At 34.7% G+C, this 17492-nt stretch overlaps 3 protein-coding genes across 4 annotated transcripts; 1 reads left to right on the forward strand and 2 right to left on the reverse strand.

Annotated features, from left to right (window-relative positions):
* Positions 1-431: 431 nt before the first annotated feature.
* On the reverse strand, positions 432-13638 carry trx (trithorax). Its single transcript, XM_066390761.1, has 8 exons — positions 13401-13638; positions 11972-13288; positions 7219-7590; positions 6996-7166; positions 2528-6942; positions 1065-1221; positions 859-1005; positions 432-803 (listed from the first exon to the last, which is right to left on the reverse strand). Exons 1-8 carry the CDS (start codon positions 13542-13544, stop codon positions 630-632), a joined length of 6897 nt encoding a protein of 2298 aa, XP_066246858.1. The 5' UTR covers positions 13545-13638; the 3' UTR covers positions 432-629.
* Positions 13639-14209: 571 nt separating this feature from the next.
* On the forward strand, positions 14210-15027 carry LOC136409553 (zinc finger protein 706-like). Of its 2 annotated transcripts, none has more exons than XM_066391132.1 (3): positions 14210-14367; positions 14488-14683; positions 14745-15027. In XM_066391132.1, the coding sequence occupies exons 2-3, from the start codon at positions 14540-14542 to the stop codon at positions 14832-14834; spliced, it is 234 nt and encodes a 77-aa protein (XP_066247229.1). In that variant the 5' UTR covers positions 14210-14367; positions 14488-14539; the 3' UTR covers positions 14835-15027. The 2 variants fall into 2 exon arrangements, with proteins under 2 accessions (XP_066247229.1, XP_066247230.1); XM_066391133.1 differs by having other exon boundaries at positions 14214-14367; positions 14444-14683.
* Positions 15028-15148: 121 nt separating this feature from the next.
* On the reverse strand, positions 15149-16676 carry LOC136409552 (guanylate kinase-like). Its single transcript, XM_066391130.1, has 4 exons — positions 16335-16676; positions 15777-16096; positions 15549-15735; positions 15149-15463 (listed from the first exon to the last, which is right to left on the reverse strand). The coding sequence occupies exons 2-4, from the start codon at positions 16065-16067 to the stop codon at positions 15339-15341; spliced, it is 603 nt and encodes a 200-aa protein (XP_066247227.1). The 5' UTR covers positions 16068-16096; positions 16335-16676; the 3' UTR covers positions 15149-15338.
* Between the last annotated feature and the right edge of the window lie 816 nt (positions 16677-17492).

A 17492-nucleotide genomic window follows, 5' to 3' on the forward strand; every position in this document is an offset into this window, starting at 1 on the left:
TAAGTAGAAATTTTATTTACTTATTCATTGACGACCAAATTAAGGAAACAAAAAATCCTACATAGAACGCTCCTGTAAGTAGTTATCTGGGCAGATCCAGGACGCATGTTCTAATAAAAAGAAAGCATACAAAGCACGGTTTTCCGCGAAAAAACTACATAACATATCACATCAGATATTTTAGACAGTAGCCAAAAAAAATGCCTAAAGCGTGACGATTAGTATCACAGGCTTTTTCGACTACCATAACGAATCGAAGAACGAGCGAAGCACCTACACGGTCGATGGCACAAATGCATTTAAACTCACAGCCGAACGTACGAATTTTCAAATACTGACTTTACAAAACCTATCTATCGTTATTTTTAAGATGATTTGCTTTAAAAGAGCGTGCAGGTGCTCGAAACAGCGAAATACTCTATACAGGAAAATACATATTTTACACGTAAGACAGCTAATTTAGAGACTTCCCTTAGAAGCTGTAAGGGCATGGCAACTATCATTTTCTTACATACCTAAGAAAACAATTTACATTCAACTCAAAAAGATGATATTGTTTTTGGAAGATCGAAACTAAGAGATTTCTGAATCATTACTGCAACATTTATAACAAAATTCGAGAAAAAAACTTAATTGAGAAATTTGCGGCATCGTCTTGCTCCACAAGTACACGGTATTTTGTCTTCCTCGAAGGGGAACTTGTAGTCATACGTGAGCTCTTCTCCGCTCAAAATACGCCTTAACGCGAAGATTATTATGTGCTTATGACCCACGATTTCCACCACTTTCGAATAACAATTCGGCTGTAAGATTTGTTTTATGAAGATTACCCTAATTCAGAAATTTTTATAAACTTACATCACAGGAATGATTGATAAACCTAGCCGCATTTCCCTTCATGGTTGCGTCAACTACAAAATTGTCGTCCACCCGAAACATGTAGCAGCCAATTCCTTTTGAGTTATAGAACTTCTCCCTCTTGTCGGTCAGGATCGATCTTATAACCTATACCAAATATGTTTATAGTAGTCTTAAAAATTGTTCCCAGATCTAGATTATTTTACCTCTCCGGCATACTCAATAACCATTTCGCCAGGCTCAATGTCTCTCAAACAAAACAGTCCTTTACCATGAATTCTCGATCTATAGACTCCAACTGAATACTTTGATGTTAGTTTTAAATTTTTGAACTTCATGGCCATTGGGAAGCTGTTCACTCTCCTAAAGTTAAAAAAATGTGTTGATTATTTTTAAACAAAGGCAAACATACACTTTTATGATAATTATATTGTTCACTATTTGGTTGAGCCCCGTCTTGAGACTTTCCTTTTATCTTATTTTCATTTATTATTTATTTTCTAATTGAGTTTTTACATCTCTTATAATCTTTGGTTAAACTTTTGTTATTATTATTATCGGGATAGGGTAGATGATTCACAGCTTAATGTTCTTGTTGGCAACTTTCCTCCAATAGACGGAATAGAGCCACGTTCATTGGGCTCCGAAGACAGACAATTAATAATAAAAAAAGTGTATGTGCCGCCAAAGCAAGTAATTATTATAGTTATTATTATTATGTGGAGATAGCTTTGTGTAGTGGATGATCTTTGTTATAAAACTATGTTCTCATGAACTTTATTGCTTTGGCGTGGAGTTCATGTAGACCGATGAATTCTCGAGTCTCTTTGGGATAATGAACATGGACAGTTTCTCGGAACTTCTGGGCTTTATTGTTTCGTGAATGAAGGGCATGTATAAGTAGGAACCATTTGGGAAAGTTTAACGCCGTTATTAACTTACTAGCTTTCAAACCAATTAAAAATACAGGGTGTCTCAATAAAAACCAGCAAAGCTATAATTCTGTTATTTATAAACGGATTTTGATGAACTAAAAACTAAACAAAATGATATTTTTAGACTATCAAATAATGTCAAATTTTAAAAATTTTTTTAGTTAAAAATTGTTTTTACATTAATTTATCATACATCATTAAATTTAGAAGAATTTTTCTATCAAAAATATTTTGAAGTTCTATTTAAAATTCTGAAGTTGACACTTGAAGTAGAAAAAGTTGAATTTAAAAAATATCAACTTTGACGTTACTTGGTAGTCTGAAAAATATAATTTTGTTTAATTTTTATTTCATCAAAATCTGTTCATAAATAACTGAGCATAATAGCTCCGCCTGTTTTTTGAGACACCCTGTATATATATTTAACAAATTCCGTTTTCTCTTATTTAGGGCTAATATTATCTGAACTTTTAATAAAACTAAACATAAGATACTTTCAAAACGAATAACTTTTACACAAATAAATGTGCATTAGATGCTAGATACACTAGATAGCACGTGTCTAAACTTCTATACATAACACGTTTCCGATAACCAACATCCTGTATAAAAACCTCAATATGATGTAACATATAACAGAAAGAAATTTCGCATTTCATTACTCCTTTATGAATACACATCAATACTATATTTCTCATAATGCTGATTCCTAAACTCATCAAAATTTCACTTACCTGGACTGTACAGCTTGTGACTCCAAAGCCTCAAATGGCTCTCTATGCTTCGACGACAACCAACTGAAAACATCAAACGGGTCTGTGTTCCTGGATTTATGTGGTTGGCACCGTACGGCGCCGAACCCATGCGAACAAACTTCCAAATCTTGAGGATGCGGAGTAAACTTATACAAGGGCTTATACTTGACACATTTGGACGCTCCTGGCAGCTGTTCTACCAAATACTTAATATGACTGGACTTCAAACCGGTTAATTGGACGGATTTGATGTGTTTCCCATCTGTCGGCAGAGGGGGCATGTTATGGGCGGCTCTAGCCGCTTGCACGGCTTCTAGAACTTTACTCCAACAGTCGGAGATTGAAGTGGAAGAACATTTGAAGCCGTCTTCTTTGTTTTCTACTGTGTATACTATAGAAGGAGATGCTCTCAGTTCTGATTCTTTTTTACTGGGTTGTTTACGTTCTGGAATGTCTAGGCGCTTTTCTTCTACCAATTCCTTGGGACTTTCCTGAATTTGGGGCTGCGGTTTCACAGGCAAAAGCGGAGGGACTACCAGTCGGTTAGGATAGTTAATTAGAGGCTCAAATTTACAACTTTTTTCTGGAGATTTCACATTAAAATCTGGTTCTTTATTTGATTCTTCTTCGCTCAAAATGACATTCAATTGAGGCATATCTAGAGGCTTATCTTGAGGAACGGCGACTGAATTAATGAAGGGCATCTCAGGTGGGGTACTTTTTATACTGTGAAACTCACTTTCAGAACTGACGTAGCTTTGGGACATTTTCGGTGAGCAATTTGGACTTGTGTTATGTATGTTGTCCTCTAGTTCCGGTAAGCTATTCTCGATGTTTAATCCAAAATTATTATTAAACTTTCTTAAGCTGTTGTCAGTTTGATGATTCAAATCTGCTTTGAGCTTTTCACTGCGATGAACTAAATTCAATTTTGGAGAGCATGCGCGCATATGAAAAGTCTCCAAAACAGGCATGTTTTTGACAAATGTATTGTTTTCTTCTAGCAGATCTTTTCGACTCTTTTCAAATAAATCCCTTTTAACTTTCTCAATTTCCTTTAATGGTTCATAGGTCGAAAGGTTAGGTACTTTTTCCGCAGGTTCAAACTCCTTAAATGGCTTTTCTGCCACTTTGGGTTTTACAATTTTATAGTCCAATATCTCAAATTTTCTATTTTTGCTTTTCGAACTATCAATGACTTTCAGCAGATCTTTGGGAAACATCAACTTGTCATCAAGTTTGATTTGAGGAGGTTTCTCCGCCTCAGGGAATATTTTTGTGGCATCTGCGATCTTCTTGGATGGTCTCACAGCATTGGTAGGCATCGGCAAAACCCTGCTCATAGGCCGACTATGTACCGTTTTGGGACGGGGAGGTACTACGTTCATCGGAACCCTCTGGTCAGGCACAAATGATGTGTTATTCGGAAGAGTAACGCAATTTTGGGCGATTGCTTTTTGCGTCGAGGACGGTTGAGATGAATAAATGAGTGCAGGAGTTTGAGTTGGTTGCGGTTGACAAAATTGTTGCGGCATTTCCACATGGCTAGAGGAGTTCACCAAAACAAAACTATTTGAGGAAACATCGAGCACTGGCTCCAATTTACTAGTCTGAAAAACTTGAGTTGTAGTGCTGTAACTACTATTAGCTGCAAGAACTCCAGGGACTGGCGTCGGTAAAAATTGCTGGTGACTTTGCATCACAGTATTCTGCACGATAGTCTCAAATCCGTAATAGATTTGTGGCTGAGGTTGTTGGGCCCAACCAAAGGCGCCACTGCTATCCAACACGAGCTGCTGAGGCTGCTGAACTATAACCGTAGTCGGTTGTATACTAGGAAGAATCCCTATTACATTCCCATCGGGTCGAATTTGTAGCAATTGAGGTTGCACTTGCGGGGTTAACTGCACATATTGCTGGGTTTGTCCGAATGCATCCACAAATGGCACAAACCCCTGGGTAGGAGCTGACTGAATTTGTTGAATAACCACCTGCTCTCTGCGGGATTGAGGTCTTTGTACTAGAACCTGAGGAAGAGTTTGTAGGGGTTGAGATTGCTGGAACTCAATGGATGGTTGCACTAAAGAGGTCCCTACACACAACGGAACGCTAATAGATATAGGGGCAGGTTCCTGGATTGTTATCGTGGGTGGTTGCACTGATACCTGTTGAGTCGGGGCAGAAACTGCTGGAGCCTCAGGCAATACATTAACTACAGACGTATGCACTTGGCTTTGGTACGACTCAAAGGCTTGGATCAATACTGGCTGTGACTGCGTCTCACTTATTTGGATTGAAGTTACTTCATGCGAAGCAACCAGCGGTTCCTCACAAAGCTCATGCTCGGGCATATTTTCTGAATCGCTTTCACTAGTGCATAGTACCTCGCAAGAATCTAAATGCCTTTTGTAGCTAGCTTGGGTTCGATAGGTACTCTGGCATTTCTCACACGTCACTGGCTCCTCGGAAATACTCCAAGTGAGCCGGTGTTCTCCAGTTGGAGAACTGCACTCGCTCGCGCTATCATCAAATGTTCCATCAAGTTGAAGTAATGATGTTGCACCTTCATCGCAAATTTTAAATTTCTTGTTAACAACCACATTTTTTGTTCCTTCCGAAATACCCCAAAAATGTTGTTCTCTGGTGGGAGAACCACACTCACTGGAGCTATCATCAAACATTCCATCTAATTGTAGCAATAGCATAGGTTCCTTAGACGATTTACGTTTCTTGGGTATAGGCATACTACTATCCACTTTACAACTGACGGTGAGACTCAAAGGGGGTACTTTACCAGGTCGGCCAATTGAAACTTCATCTTCAGATGATTTCTTCTCATTGATACTCTCACTGCTACTATTATCCAGGCTTAACATATCATCATAGCTAAAATTGGGAAAAATGTCCTGTACGGAAATCCCATCTAGGATGTCATGAGGCAAGTCTTCCAATATTGTATCTGTTAGCTCTGGGGATAAAAGTTGAGTACCATTTTTTTCTTCTTCATCCTCTGAGTCGACTTCCTCAGTGTTTCTCTCATAAACGTGCCGCCAGTCGTTGAGCTCCTTCATAGCTTTTTCAATGCATTGTTGTTCCAAAGAGTGATTTACAGTGAAGTTCCTGTCCACAGTTAATGTAGTACAGTTAGGATTCTGAATCGATGTGGTTACTACATAGGTAACCAATTTCCAAGGTTCTTTAGTTGACCAAAAAATCTTGCAACACACAAACCCGGAAGGTACAATAGCTTCTGATGAATCAGAGACCACCGGGTCTATCCTCCCTAAATTCTTTACACATAAAGATCCAATCATGCAAGTCACTTTTTCAGGCTCACATTGGCTTTGTTGTGACTGTTCAATGAACAAACTTCGATTTACCTCAAAGTCTTCCTCTCTTCTTAAAACACCTTCAGACTCAAGAGGAGAATGTTTCTTGCAAAAACATGCTTTTTTAATTCTAGTAAAGTAAAATTCAGCTTTTCTTGCACACATAAAGTGGTATTTTGGAGATCTACATAGATGGCACTGAATACTGGCGCCGAATTTGTCACAAGACGCACAATGTATGCTTTGTGAGTTCGTTATGGTGGCTGTGACATTCTGCAGATGATTATCCACTTGTTCATAAACATTTGCCGACCAATAAGCACAATTGGCGTGGACCCAAGTGTTATTTCCACAATACAATAACCTCGATTCTTGATTACTTAAGCCATCGCCAGCTTTTTGGCAAAGCCCGCACGTTCTTATATCATGGTATTTGTTTTTTTCTAAAAGCAGATTCTTAGGGCGATGCACCACATGTTCTAAAGGAGGGTGAGAAATTGCGACACTTTCACTAGTTTCATGTACCTCCCCAAACCAGGGAAACAAGCTTTGAAATATATTTCTATAAATCAATAGCAACTGTTCCGAGTCGTACAACTTTAATGCATCCTGCATGTCGTTGTTAAATTTTTTCACAGAATCATATTCCCACAGCCTATGCCTAATGTCTAACAGATTATTCGCAGTCTCCAAACTGCCTGGCTCCTGTTGAAGCCTCTCACTCTCTTCAAATGAGTAGATTTTCTCCACATCTCTGTTGAAATTATTGTTGTCGATATCTAAAATCTTTGTAAGCATATATTTCCGCATTAACCCCTTAACTCCAACTTTTTTCAAGATAAGTCGAGCAGACTTGTTTTTTATTAATAGCCTGAATACTCTAAGGAAATTCCTATACATTTCCGTATGAATAGACCGACGAAAGGAACTTGAATCCCCTGACATACACTGACTACAGCTGAAATTTGAGGAATCTGGTAGAAGTTTTAAAATATCGTACTGCTCGCTGGTAAGTTTTTCACAGTCTGCGTGTACCCATTTTTTGCACTTACAGCACTCCAACATCTAGAATAATTAACTTATTATGATAGAAAATTGAAAGGAATTATGAGTAAAACCTTAGACATATTACTGTTATCTTCGAAGGAATGCTGGCATATTGGACAATGCTTCCCCACCTTCTTTTTGTCCAAACAATTGAGACATAAAGGCAAATTCCCTGGGAAACTTGATAAATTGTACGCAGTAGGGGTTCCGCAATCCATGCACTTTGTACACTCCTTACAAATCTATTAAAAAACGATTTAGCTTTCTCTGAAAAATAAAATATTGTCCACATACCAAATGAGGCCCATTAACATCCCCCTTTGTGGTAAAGCAATCAATGTGATAGATTTTGAGGCATTTTGGGCAGCTGATTTTGCTTCTGTCACACGTCTTACAGTCATGACAAGACGCACACCTTAGGCAAACCCAATCATTCTCAAAACTAATTGGAGATTTATACTCTTCTAAGCAAAAGGTGTGGTATGGCTCGCAACAAATACAGCAAATCAATAGATTTTCTTGTCCAGCACTTCCACATAGAAAACAGATGGCACTAATTGAGACCTCTTTTGAAGCCATTATGGAAAAACCTGACTTGTCGCGATTCTCGAAGTTTAAGTCTTCAGAGTGGTGCAAGAGAATGCCCTTTGATGGAAGTGGGGGAGTCTGTAAAACCAAAATTAAATATGTCAGATACAGCTACTACTGGTGGAGAAAAATGGAAAAACATGTGTTAATTTTATTTCTTTTATTTTATGTTGGGACTCAAAAGTAATGAACAGGTACTTTTTCCAGATCAAAGATTGGTTTCCCCCACCAAATACCTATTTATCAGAATATATTTACTTTGTACGATTTTTAATATACAGGGTGTTCTTAAATATGAGATAAATACAAAAGAGGGTAATTCTTTAGCTTATTTTATGATTAAAAGTTCATATAAATATAGGTCCGCAAACACTTCATTACCGATCTACAGGGCGTTGAAATTTCAAATTTTTTAAAGTTTTTTCATTATATTTTCTGCAGTTTTTGAGATATCTAACTCCAATTTGGAATATAGGTTACCCCATGGGACTAATATCATTGGATATAGCAATGGTTGTGACATTCTACAAGGAGATATTTTTGTAGAGGTTATGCCCCCTTTCCCCCCTCCTAACTTTTTTGTGTTACGGCTCTGGTGGATTCTAAAATGTAAAATGAATTTCATATTTTGTTTAGGAACTTTTTTGTCTCTTGTAATTTTCTCATATCTGCGATTGTTATCTTGTTTTTTACTATCTTGCTTTTATTAATTTATCAGTTCGCATTTGAAATAGTAACTTCCGTATACATATGTTTATAAATAAAAGATTTAAATTGTAAACTGTTAGGTGTAATTGTTTTAAATACTCTTTTAAAGTAATCAAGTAAGTCCTTTAAATACTTTCGTAACAATTTCGTAACAAAACCAAATTTAAATATAATGAAAAAACTTTAAAAAAATTGTAATTTCAACACCTTGTAGATCGGTAACGAAGCGTTTGCGGACCTACGTTTATATGAACTTTTAATCATAAAATAAGCTAAAGAATTGCCCTCTTTTGTATGTACTTAGGAACACCCTGTATATTTTGTTGCTATGAAAATACGAAAATTTTGAGAGGTAAACTAAACTACTAGGAAAGTTTGATGTACAAACAATAGGAAGTGTAAGAGAAATGGATACGCTAAGTAGAAAGAATTTATAAAAGGACTATTGCAAGGGCATAGAAATCTTAAACAGTAAGTAATGTAAATTTTATCTGTTAAAAATCTAAGATTGACAAAGTAATTAAACATTATCATTACCAAACAATTTCAAGTAGTTTTCAAATCTTAGAGGCATGTCTGAGATTAATTCAACTGTTATTTATTGACAATGTTAGATGATTAATGGTCAAAGCCCTAGGTTTACAGTTCACTACTTACTACAAACTCTTTTTAATGATCATTTGTTTTATAATATTGCAATATAGCAACATTAAATACATACCAACTGTCAACTTAAGCTAAAGATTAACTTTCTGAGGTCTATAATTGCCAAATACCAAAAATTACCATTTTTATAATGATTTATGTACCTACTAAAATCCATAGGACACGTACAGGTAATTGAAACTTTGATGTCTTGTATAATAAAAATTATCACCTTTCATATAAACCAAATTTTGTCAAATCTTAATATTTTTACAGACAGAATATGTAAATAAGATTTGGCCCGTTAGGGACAGACCGCACTACACATATTTTTGTTTTGTCAATTATTGTACAGTGTGTTATTTAGTCGTACGTGTATTTGAAAGTATGTGACAAAACTTCAAGGAATGATTCTTTGAGCAATTGTAAGACAAAAAGCTTATATAAACATAGGTCAGGTAATGCTTCATTTTCAAGATACAGGTTGCCAATTTTTTTTTTATTGTTACATATAAAGAAAACTTCTAAATAACAAGAAGATGCAAACTAATACGACGTTAGAACAGTGTGACAGTTTTTAATGTAATACAAGGACATTTTTTAAGCTAGAAATTGTTTGTCTTCTTTTACTAGTAGCATGCACAGGGGTAAGGCTGAAAATTTTAAAGAAAAATCAAACAAAAAAGTTGCTTTATTAAAACTACGCTTAAACAAATGGTACACATTTTTTTTTTTTGTAAAGAAACATTTAATAATAAGTAAATGTCAAATTTCAACCAATTCAGCTAAATGGTTATTAAGATCTTTAAGAAAAAAACAATTTAAAAAAAGTTTAATACCCTGCATCTTGAAAATAAAGTATTACTCAACCTACATTTATACAGGGTTATTCACGCTATACAGCGCGGAATATTATGGCTAAAATACGAGGCTTTCAAAAAGTTTCACTTTTGGGCTATATGAGGATATATTATGGCTACTTTTTAAAATTATTTTCATATTATACAGGGTGTCCCAAAAACCCTAAAAGTATCAAAGTTGTGTTTTTTTAAATGGAACCCTCTGTATATTATTGCATTTTTGGATTCTCCGATCAAAATAAGTGTCTGTTTTAATAAGGTTTACTATACCTAAAACTTAAGGTTTTTTTAAATAATTTGAATTTTATCAAAATTTGACCTAATTTTCATGTTTTAAACACTTAAGAAGTATTTAAATTATGCAAGTGCAATTTACAGTGTAGTGTAACAATAGATCATATTTTATATTCCAATCATGATAAACTTGCCATTTTATACAGGATGAGCAAAAATTAAAACTAATCAAATAAGAACTTTAAGTGGCTATAACTTTATTAATTTAAATACAACGCTATATTTTTTAACTTACCAGGATATATAATTTTTAATTACCTATCGAATGGTATTAGGGTGTTCGTAGCTAAGTCTTCGCGTTTTTACAGAATACGCTAAATAATTGTTCTTTACGCCATTTAGTGTTATTTAGTTCAAAATTCCAATGTATAATATCTAGTTGCCTATGGTATTTCAAAATGTCAGATAATTTATTTAATCTGTCAGTTTAGTCTGCGTAGTTTGTTTTTTATTTTTTATTTTTTAATTTCCTTTTACATCAATTTCCAGTATTGTTAGAAAAAGTCCCTTTAACTATTAGAACCACCATGTGGCTTCAATTGGATGGAGCTGCGCCTCATTATCATCGCAAGGTTCGGCAATTTTTAAATGCCAACTTTAAAAAAAGGTGGATTGGAAGAAATGGATATCAAAATTGGCCCCCCAGATCCCCGGACTTAACTCCACTAGATTTCTTTTTGTGGGGATACATAAAAGGAATTGTCTACAATACGCCTCCGAAAACTTCACAGGATATGAAAACACGTATAAGAGACGCGTTTGAAACTGTTACTCCGCAAATGCTTTCCAGAGTTAGTAGTGGTTTTAAAAAAAGAATTTGTAAGTGCCTAGAAATGGACGGTAGACATTTCGAACATTTATTATAAATTTTGTTTTATGTTATAGTTGATATGTGATTTAGAACTTTGAACTAAATAACACCAAATGGCGCAAAGAACAATTATTTAGCGTATTCTGTAAAAACGCGAAGACTTAGTTAAGAACACCCTAATACCATTCAATAGGTAATAAAAAATTACATATCCTGGTAAGTTAAAAAATATAAAATTGTATTTAAATTAATCAAGTTATAGTCACTTAAAGTTCTTATTTGATTAGTTTTAATTTTTGCACATCCTGTATAAAATAGCAAGTTTATTATGATTGGGATATAAAATATGATCTATTGTTACACTACACTGTAAATTACACTTGCATAACTTAAATACTTCTTAAGTGTTTAAAACATAAAAATTAGGTCAAATTTTGATAAAATTCAAATTATTTAAAAAACCTTAAGTTTTAGGTATAGTAAACCTTATTAAAACAGACACTTATTTTGATCGGAGAATCCAAAAATGCAATAATATACAGAGGGTTCCATTTAAAAAAACACAACTTTGATACTTTTAGGGTTTTTGGGACACCCTGTATAATATAAAAATAATTTTACCATAATAAATTTCCGTATAGCCCAAAAGTGAAACCTATTGAAAGCCCCGTATTTTAACCACAATATTCCGCGCCGTATAGCGTGAATAACCCTGTATATGTATATTATTTTTTTTATACATATAAACTTTTCATCTTAGAATCACTCAAAGAATTACGCTTTGAAGTTTAGCCACATATTTAAACAACTCCCTAGACTAGATATAATGTATTTTGCTTATGCTTTATTCTTGAGTTCTTTGACTTCTTGTCAAAAAGCTTAATCAATTGAATGAATTGGGAACTTAGAGCAAAAATTTTTTTAACTTCATTTGAATATTTCAAGTTGTGAGGCTTTTTAGAAGGAAAGTGTTTATTTTGATGGATGACAGATATTGTCATGTTAATCAGTTTCTTATAAATATTTTAACAAACATTGAAAATGGATAGCGTGATTGTTTAGTTCTATTAAGTAAGTTTTACTATTTTACTATTTTGGCACTGGGTTTTTTTTAGATAAGCAGTATCCAATTCTAACTCACCCCTTCTTTACTTGGAATTGGAAGACTTCTAATCTTTTCCTTCTTCGGGACCATCAGAACTTTGTCTGGAAAACTTTTAGAGCTACTATTTGTTGAGGTGACATCTTCATCAGTAACACTTGAGGTCTCTACTTTATTAAAGTCACTAGTTTTAACTGTATCACTACTGAATTCTATTAAATCACTGACATTAGTTTTCTTGTCATTACTACTGTCACCAAACGTGGCCTGTGGTTGGCCCAATACTATGGAGGCACTTCTACATACATGCTTAACTCTAGGACCTTTCAGGTCTAGTTTCTGTCTCTTAACATCCGAACCAACTGGAGGAATACTTGGCTGAGATTTCTGTAAAGGCTTAAATCTAACAGGTCTTTGCTTCTGGGCAACTTCTGTGGTTGTTAAAGGGCTTTCTGCATTCCTCTGCCATAAGATGGGAGGCATAGAGTTGCCAAATGAAAAATCAATGCCCCTCATGTTTTTTGGAAGTAACTGAGTGAGATTCTCTTTTAAATTTTGAGGCAAATGGTAGGCCTTAAGACACATTTTCAGCCAACAGGCAGGACAATGCGATCTGTAAGCACACTTAGACATTTTCCAATGCTGATTTCTTTCTATTGAACAGGTTCCCTGGCCAGTCAAACAGATTAAAACATTTATTGAGGTGCCTGAGCCAACATTCTGCCGTTTTATTTGTTTAGAAATAAATTTCCTACAAGATTCGCAGCTGTATATGTTAAATTTTCTCGCCTGCTTAACAAAACGGTAGTAACGCACAACACCACAAACTCCACAAATAATTGTTCCAGGCCCATTATGTAAATTTGATGTGAATGGTCCTTGTGTGCTTACTTGGCTAGGTAGTTTTAAACGAGCCTGTCTTAAAATCACCCTGTGTCCATTTGTAAATGCTAACTTATCTTTTGTATCACATTCTGGCGAATTGCTACCTTTGTCTTCCAGCTGCTTTAAGGATCCTTTAGCCAGTCCTTTCTTTTTAATACTAAGGGTTTCATTTAAATCTATAAATCTCTTGTTAGGCTTAATGACTCTGGAGGAATGCACACTCCTTGTGGGAAGTACAAATTTTCCAGTGAAATTTGTAGCATCCTTGCGTACATGGCCTTTGGCAAGGCCATTTCTAGAAACTCTGGTATTTTTCAAGGCAGTCTTGCCCCTAATTTTAGAAATAAAATTCCTCCGATGCCCAGTTTTTCGCATAGTAGTACTGATTTTCCGCGATAATCTTCTCCTAAGGGGCTTTGCCTTGTGTGTTTCTGATGTACTTTCACCTTCATTTTCAGAAAGATCTTCGTCCTGAAACCAAAGTTTTTGGGCATAGATGAAACAACTTACTAGTTTACATAAGAAGGACACAAAGTAGAAGAGCTTTAAGGCAGAAAAACGTACAAAAACATTCAATGTTTACCTGTTTATTCTCTTTGGAAGCTCCAATAATTGTGACCGCGGAGCTCTCGCCTTCCCGAGTTGCTTCCCCTGCCGGGGGCAGCACATTTACCCGTTTCTTATGGCAGTGTTTCGAAGGCCTCCCTGGAAATTTGCTTCGTCCCATTTCAGACTTATTTTCCGCTTACATTTTCTTTAAAAATTCAACATTTGTAGTAACGCTAAAGCATCACGCATTCATCAAAGAACAACAAAATCATATATCGGTTAACAACATATCTGTTTTATCGACTTCACACTACCTGTCATTTGTCTTTCAATATATGTGAGGATTAATTCAGCGGGACTCAAGGGATTAATTTAATTACTCGGCTACTCCTTGTTTCTACTTTAAAATTGCAAAATGTATTCTAATACGGTAGGAATATTATGTAAAAAGTAAGCAGGCGCTAAACCTCACATAAATTACGATATTTTCAAATATAACATTAACAGCACTAAATTTACGATATTCTACATTTGCGACAACGGTAATGTCATAAATATAAAAATATAATAAATAATTGAACTACATTTACCCAACCCTGTAGAAAACAGTATTTTATTAAAAATCTAAGTTTCTAAATAATTATCTTCCATGTTTTTAGCAATTTCTCTATAAGTGTAAGCGCCAATACTAAGACGAAAACCAATATAGCGGTTATAATATAGCAGATATGCACTGTTGCCATACGTTTCATTCATGGCTCATTTGAAGAGTATAGAATGTTGAGGGCCTGGCTAACCTCATGCTTGCATTCCTTTTCCCTTTTCATATTTTTATTGCTCTTAGGCAAGAATATAGGAATTTATTTATTCAATTTTCAAATAGAAAATAAACGTTAATATTCATAACTCCAAAATTATTATTAAAAACATCTAACCAAAAAAACTAAACCTAACTAGGGCTTTAGGACTACCATAAGGCTTCGGACGCCTTTAAAACCAAGGTACGTATATGCCTATTGATTCTTAACATATAGGTTATAATACTACTTTTACCAACTATTCTCGTTAAAATTACAGTTATTGAAGAGGATGCAGTTTCTAGGCTATCATTACATTTGCAGGTGAATGTGTTCAAATAAAAAGAGCTAGTTGAAATTCTAGTAGTAAAGGAAAATGGCGAGAGGGCAACAAAAGGTTCAATCTCAACAAAAAGCGGCAGAAAAGGCCGCAAAGATGAAGAAGCAACAAGGCCATAGCGCCAATGATCAGAAGAAAGCTGCACAAAAAGCACTTGTGCATGCCTGTGCTGTTTGTAAGGTATGTCATCCATTTGTGATAGTAAGATATATTTTGTGATATACTATCTAAATGTTTTCAGGCTCAAATGCCAGACCCAAAAACCTACAAACAACACTTTGAAAATAAGCATCCAAAGAATGACATGCCCCCAGAGCTTAAAGATGCATGAGATAGACATTTATTTCCTCAATCTTCTTTTTAAAGTTTTTATTTTTCATTTTTGTTAAATTACAAGGTTCGGATCATCTAGGACTATTGTGAAATGTAGCTTAAAATACAGTTCCGACTTAACATGTGCAAATTTTCATCTATAGGTTTGTGACGTTTTCATACATTTATAAATAAAGTTGTTCTTAATATAATGTGAAATATGTTTTTGGCGTTCAACGCAAAAATCTCCAAATGCTCCAATTCTCTATTTATCTCTAATAATGAGGTATAATATCAATAGATTACAATATATAGCATATGTATAAAAAATTATATAAACAACATCTAATTAAAATAATTGCTAAAGCTCAACTTTAAATGAAATACTGAAGAAAACATTCAATTATTCCTAGGCAGGTATATTAGTATCAACTGACACAAAATGCCAAATCTATGTTTTAAATCTTCTCTATAGGACACATTTTAACAATAGTTTTCCTAAAATCTATCCTCAAAAAATTATTTATTTTCCGTTAGTGTCTGTAATCCCAGTTAAAATGTGGCTCAGTAAGAACTCTTTTAGTTTGGAATAAGCATGTTCTAAATTGTCATTGGTAATTAGCAAATCAAACATTTCAGCAGTTCGCCCTGAAAGGTTAAATTGTGCATTGTATGTTTAAATTCAGTTCAAAATCAAAAACATTTGTGAGAAAATATTTAAAGTGAAACCTACCATACACCAATTCTTCTTTCGCTACAGTCAACCGCTGATTCAAACTTTCCTCACTCTCTGTGTTTCTGGCACGTAAACGAGCTTCCAGCTCCTCTAGGGATGGAGGTTCCACAAAGATATAAAACGGTTTAAAAGACGTCTGCTTAATTTGCTTTACTCCTTGTACATCAATATCTAGCACACACACCTAAACAAATATTTAGAAATCAATGTTTCCTTAATGATCACCTTTCCCTCTTTAGCAACTGCTTCTACAGCATCCCAACTAGTTCCATATAAATTTCCACTGAAACAGGCAGTCTCAATGAATTTGCCCTTATCAATGGCATTTTGCATATCTTCTTTAGTAGTGAAATGATAGTGTTGGGAATGCACTTCACCAGGCCGAGGTTTTCTAGTAGTGTGACTGACACTGAAGCCAAATTTATCTGGAAACTCCTTCATCATCCTTGTTACCAAGGTGCTTTTACCAGAACCTGAAGGACCACAGAAGACTAGAGGCCTGTAATCTGAGGTCATCCTGAGCCCTCTTCTGTGCAATTTGAATGCTGTAATTGAAATTTAGTTATTCTCAGATATTTATCTAGTTGGCAAATTTAATTTATCTTATCTTTAACATGGTAAGAAGAGCTATATTTGTTACTTAATAGCTTCCTTTTGGTATTTGAAATGTTTGTTTGCCTTTTAATAAAGGACTAAACTTTTTAAGCCTATTAAGATAAAAGTTGAAAAATATCTTTAATCTTTATCTTTTATCATTATTGTTTAAAAGGAAATTGGACTCACCTACAGAAAAGTAATTCAATTTAATTCTTGACAGTGTAAAATAGTGATTCTACTTTAATAAGAAATAAAACTATGGAGAACATAAGCTCCCAGTTTATTGGTTTCAACTGACTAGTAGACTATAAGCATTCATAACTAGTTCTAAGCATGCAAACTAGCAATTAATTTCGACCTGGTATAGTCTATGAAGGATTAATTAAATTAAGGCTGACCCTCTATTAAGATTGCAACACCAGTTGACTAATTATCTTTCTTTTATATTATTTAATAACCAACAAAACCTTAATTTTACTGCCAGAATTTGAAAAAAATACACAATAACACAATTAATTCGACCATTCATTCATGACTCTTCTCTTAACATGACCATAACAATGGATAATGGCGTCAATGCCCTCTAGCTACATCTTTAGTAGAAGAAGAGAGGAGGTTCTGAAGGTCTTCAGTATTAGATAGAGATGGCACTAGCAACGTTAACATTTATTGAGCTCTTGGTCACGGAAAATACCTGTAAGCGGAACGGTTCCTTAAGCCACCGTTACATATAGCGGAAAATACCTAAAAGCGGAACGGAACGTATCCTGTAAATCTATTTAAAAGTCGACTGTATACACAAATTAACCTGAATATGCCTGGAAATATAGCATATATTTGCTTGCCTCTGTACATTTATCCATTCTGTTTACATATCGCCGATTTTGTTCACTGAGTACCTGAAATTGAATGTAATGTGATGATATGATGGAAAGAACATGTATAACGAGAATCAACCTTTAACCCAATCAAAAGAGAACATTACATATGTGCCATTCCGAAGACTTCCGCTTTTTTCTACATTTTCGGCTATACGTGACGGCGGCCTGGAGCTTTAGATTAGTTCTAATTAGTTTTGAACCTCAGGTCCCTGTCACGACATTCAAGTTCAGAAATCAAATCAAACCTCACAACATGATCAACTTCATTTATCTTTGTTATATTATGACATATGATAACATTTAAACACGTAGAAAATATCTAGTGGGCACATTGCCGTAATATGTTCCCACTATTCGGATGACCAAAATTAACCGATTTTCTAGTCTAATTACTAATCTGGAAATTTAAAACTGTCAGTTCAAATTTTAAATTTTTTGAAAACTTAACTTAATAACGAATGAT

This window comes from Euwallacea similis, chromosome 6 (genome assembly GCF_039881205.1).
Source record: "Euwallacea similis isolate ESF13 chromosome 6, ESF131.1, whole genome shotgun sequence".
In the NCBI taxonomy this organism is placed as follows: domain Eukaryota; kingdom Metazoa; phylum Arthropoda; class Insecta; order Coleoptera; family Curculionidae; genus Euwallacea; species Euwallacea similis.

Excerpts from the sequence above, each read along its gene's own strand:
- LOC136409552 (XM_066391130.1), bottom strand. The coding sequence starts at position 16,067 with ATGACCTCAGATTACAGGCCTCTAGTCTTCTGTGGTCCTTCAGGTTCT. Across the intron at positions 15,736-15,776 it reads CAGTTGCTAAAGAGGGAAAG|GTGTGTGTGCTAGATATTGA; the intron begins GTGATCATTAAG and ends ATATTTGTTTAG. Across the intron at positions 15,464-15,548 it reads GAAAGAAGAATTGGTGTATG|GGCGAACTGCTGAAATGTTT; the intron begins GTAGGTTTCACT and ends TTAACCTTTCAG.
- LOC136409553 (XM_066391132.1), top strand. The coding sequence starts at position 14,540 with ATGGCGAGAGGGCAACAAAAGGTTCAATCTCAACAAAAAGCGGCAGAA. Across the intron at positions 14,684-14,744 it reads ATGCCTGTGCTGTTTGTAAG|GCTCAAATGCCAGACCCAAA; the intron begins GTATGTCATCCA and ends AAATGTTTTCAG.
- trx (XM_066390761.1), bottom strand. The coding sequence starts at position 13,544 with ATGGGACGAAGCAAATTTCCAGGGAGGCCTTCGAAACACTGCCATAAG. Across the intron at positions 13,289-13,400 it reads CTTCCAAAGAGAATAAACAG|GACGAAGATCTTTCTGAAAA; the intron begins GTAAACATTGAA and ends CTTTGGTTTCAG. Across the intron at positions 1,006-1,064 it reads TTATTGAGTATGCCGGAGAG|GTTATAAGATCGATCCTGAC; the intron begins GTAAAATAATCT and ends TATTTGGTATAG.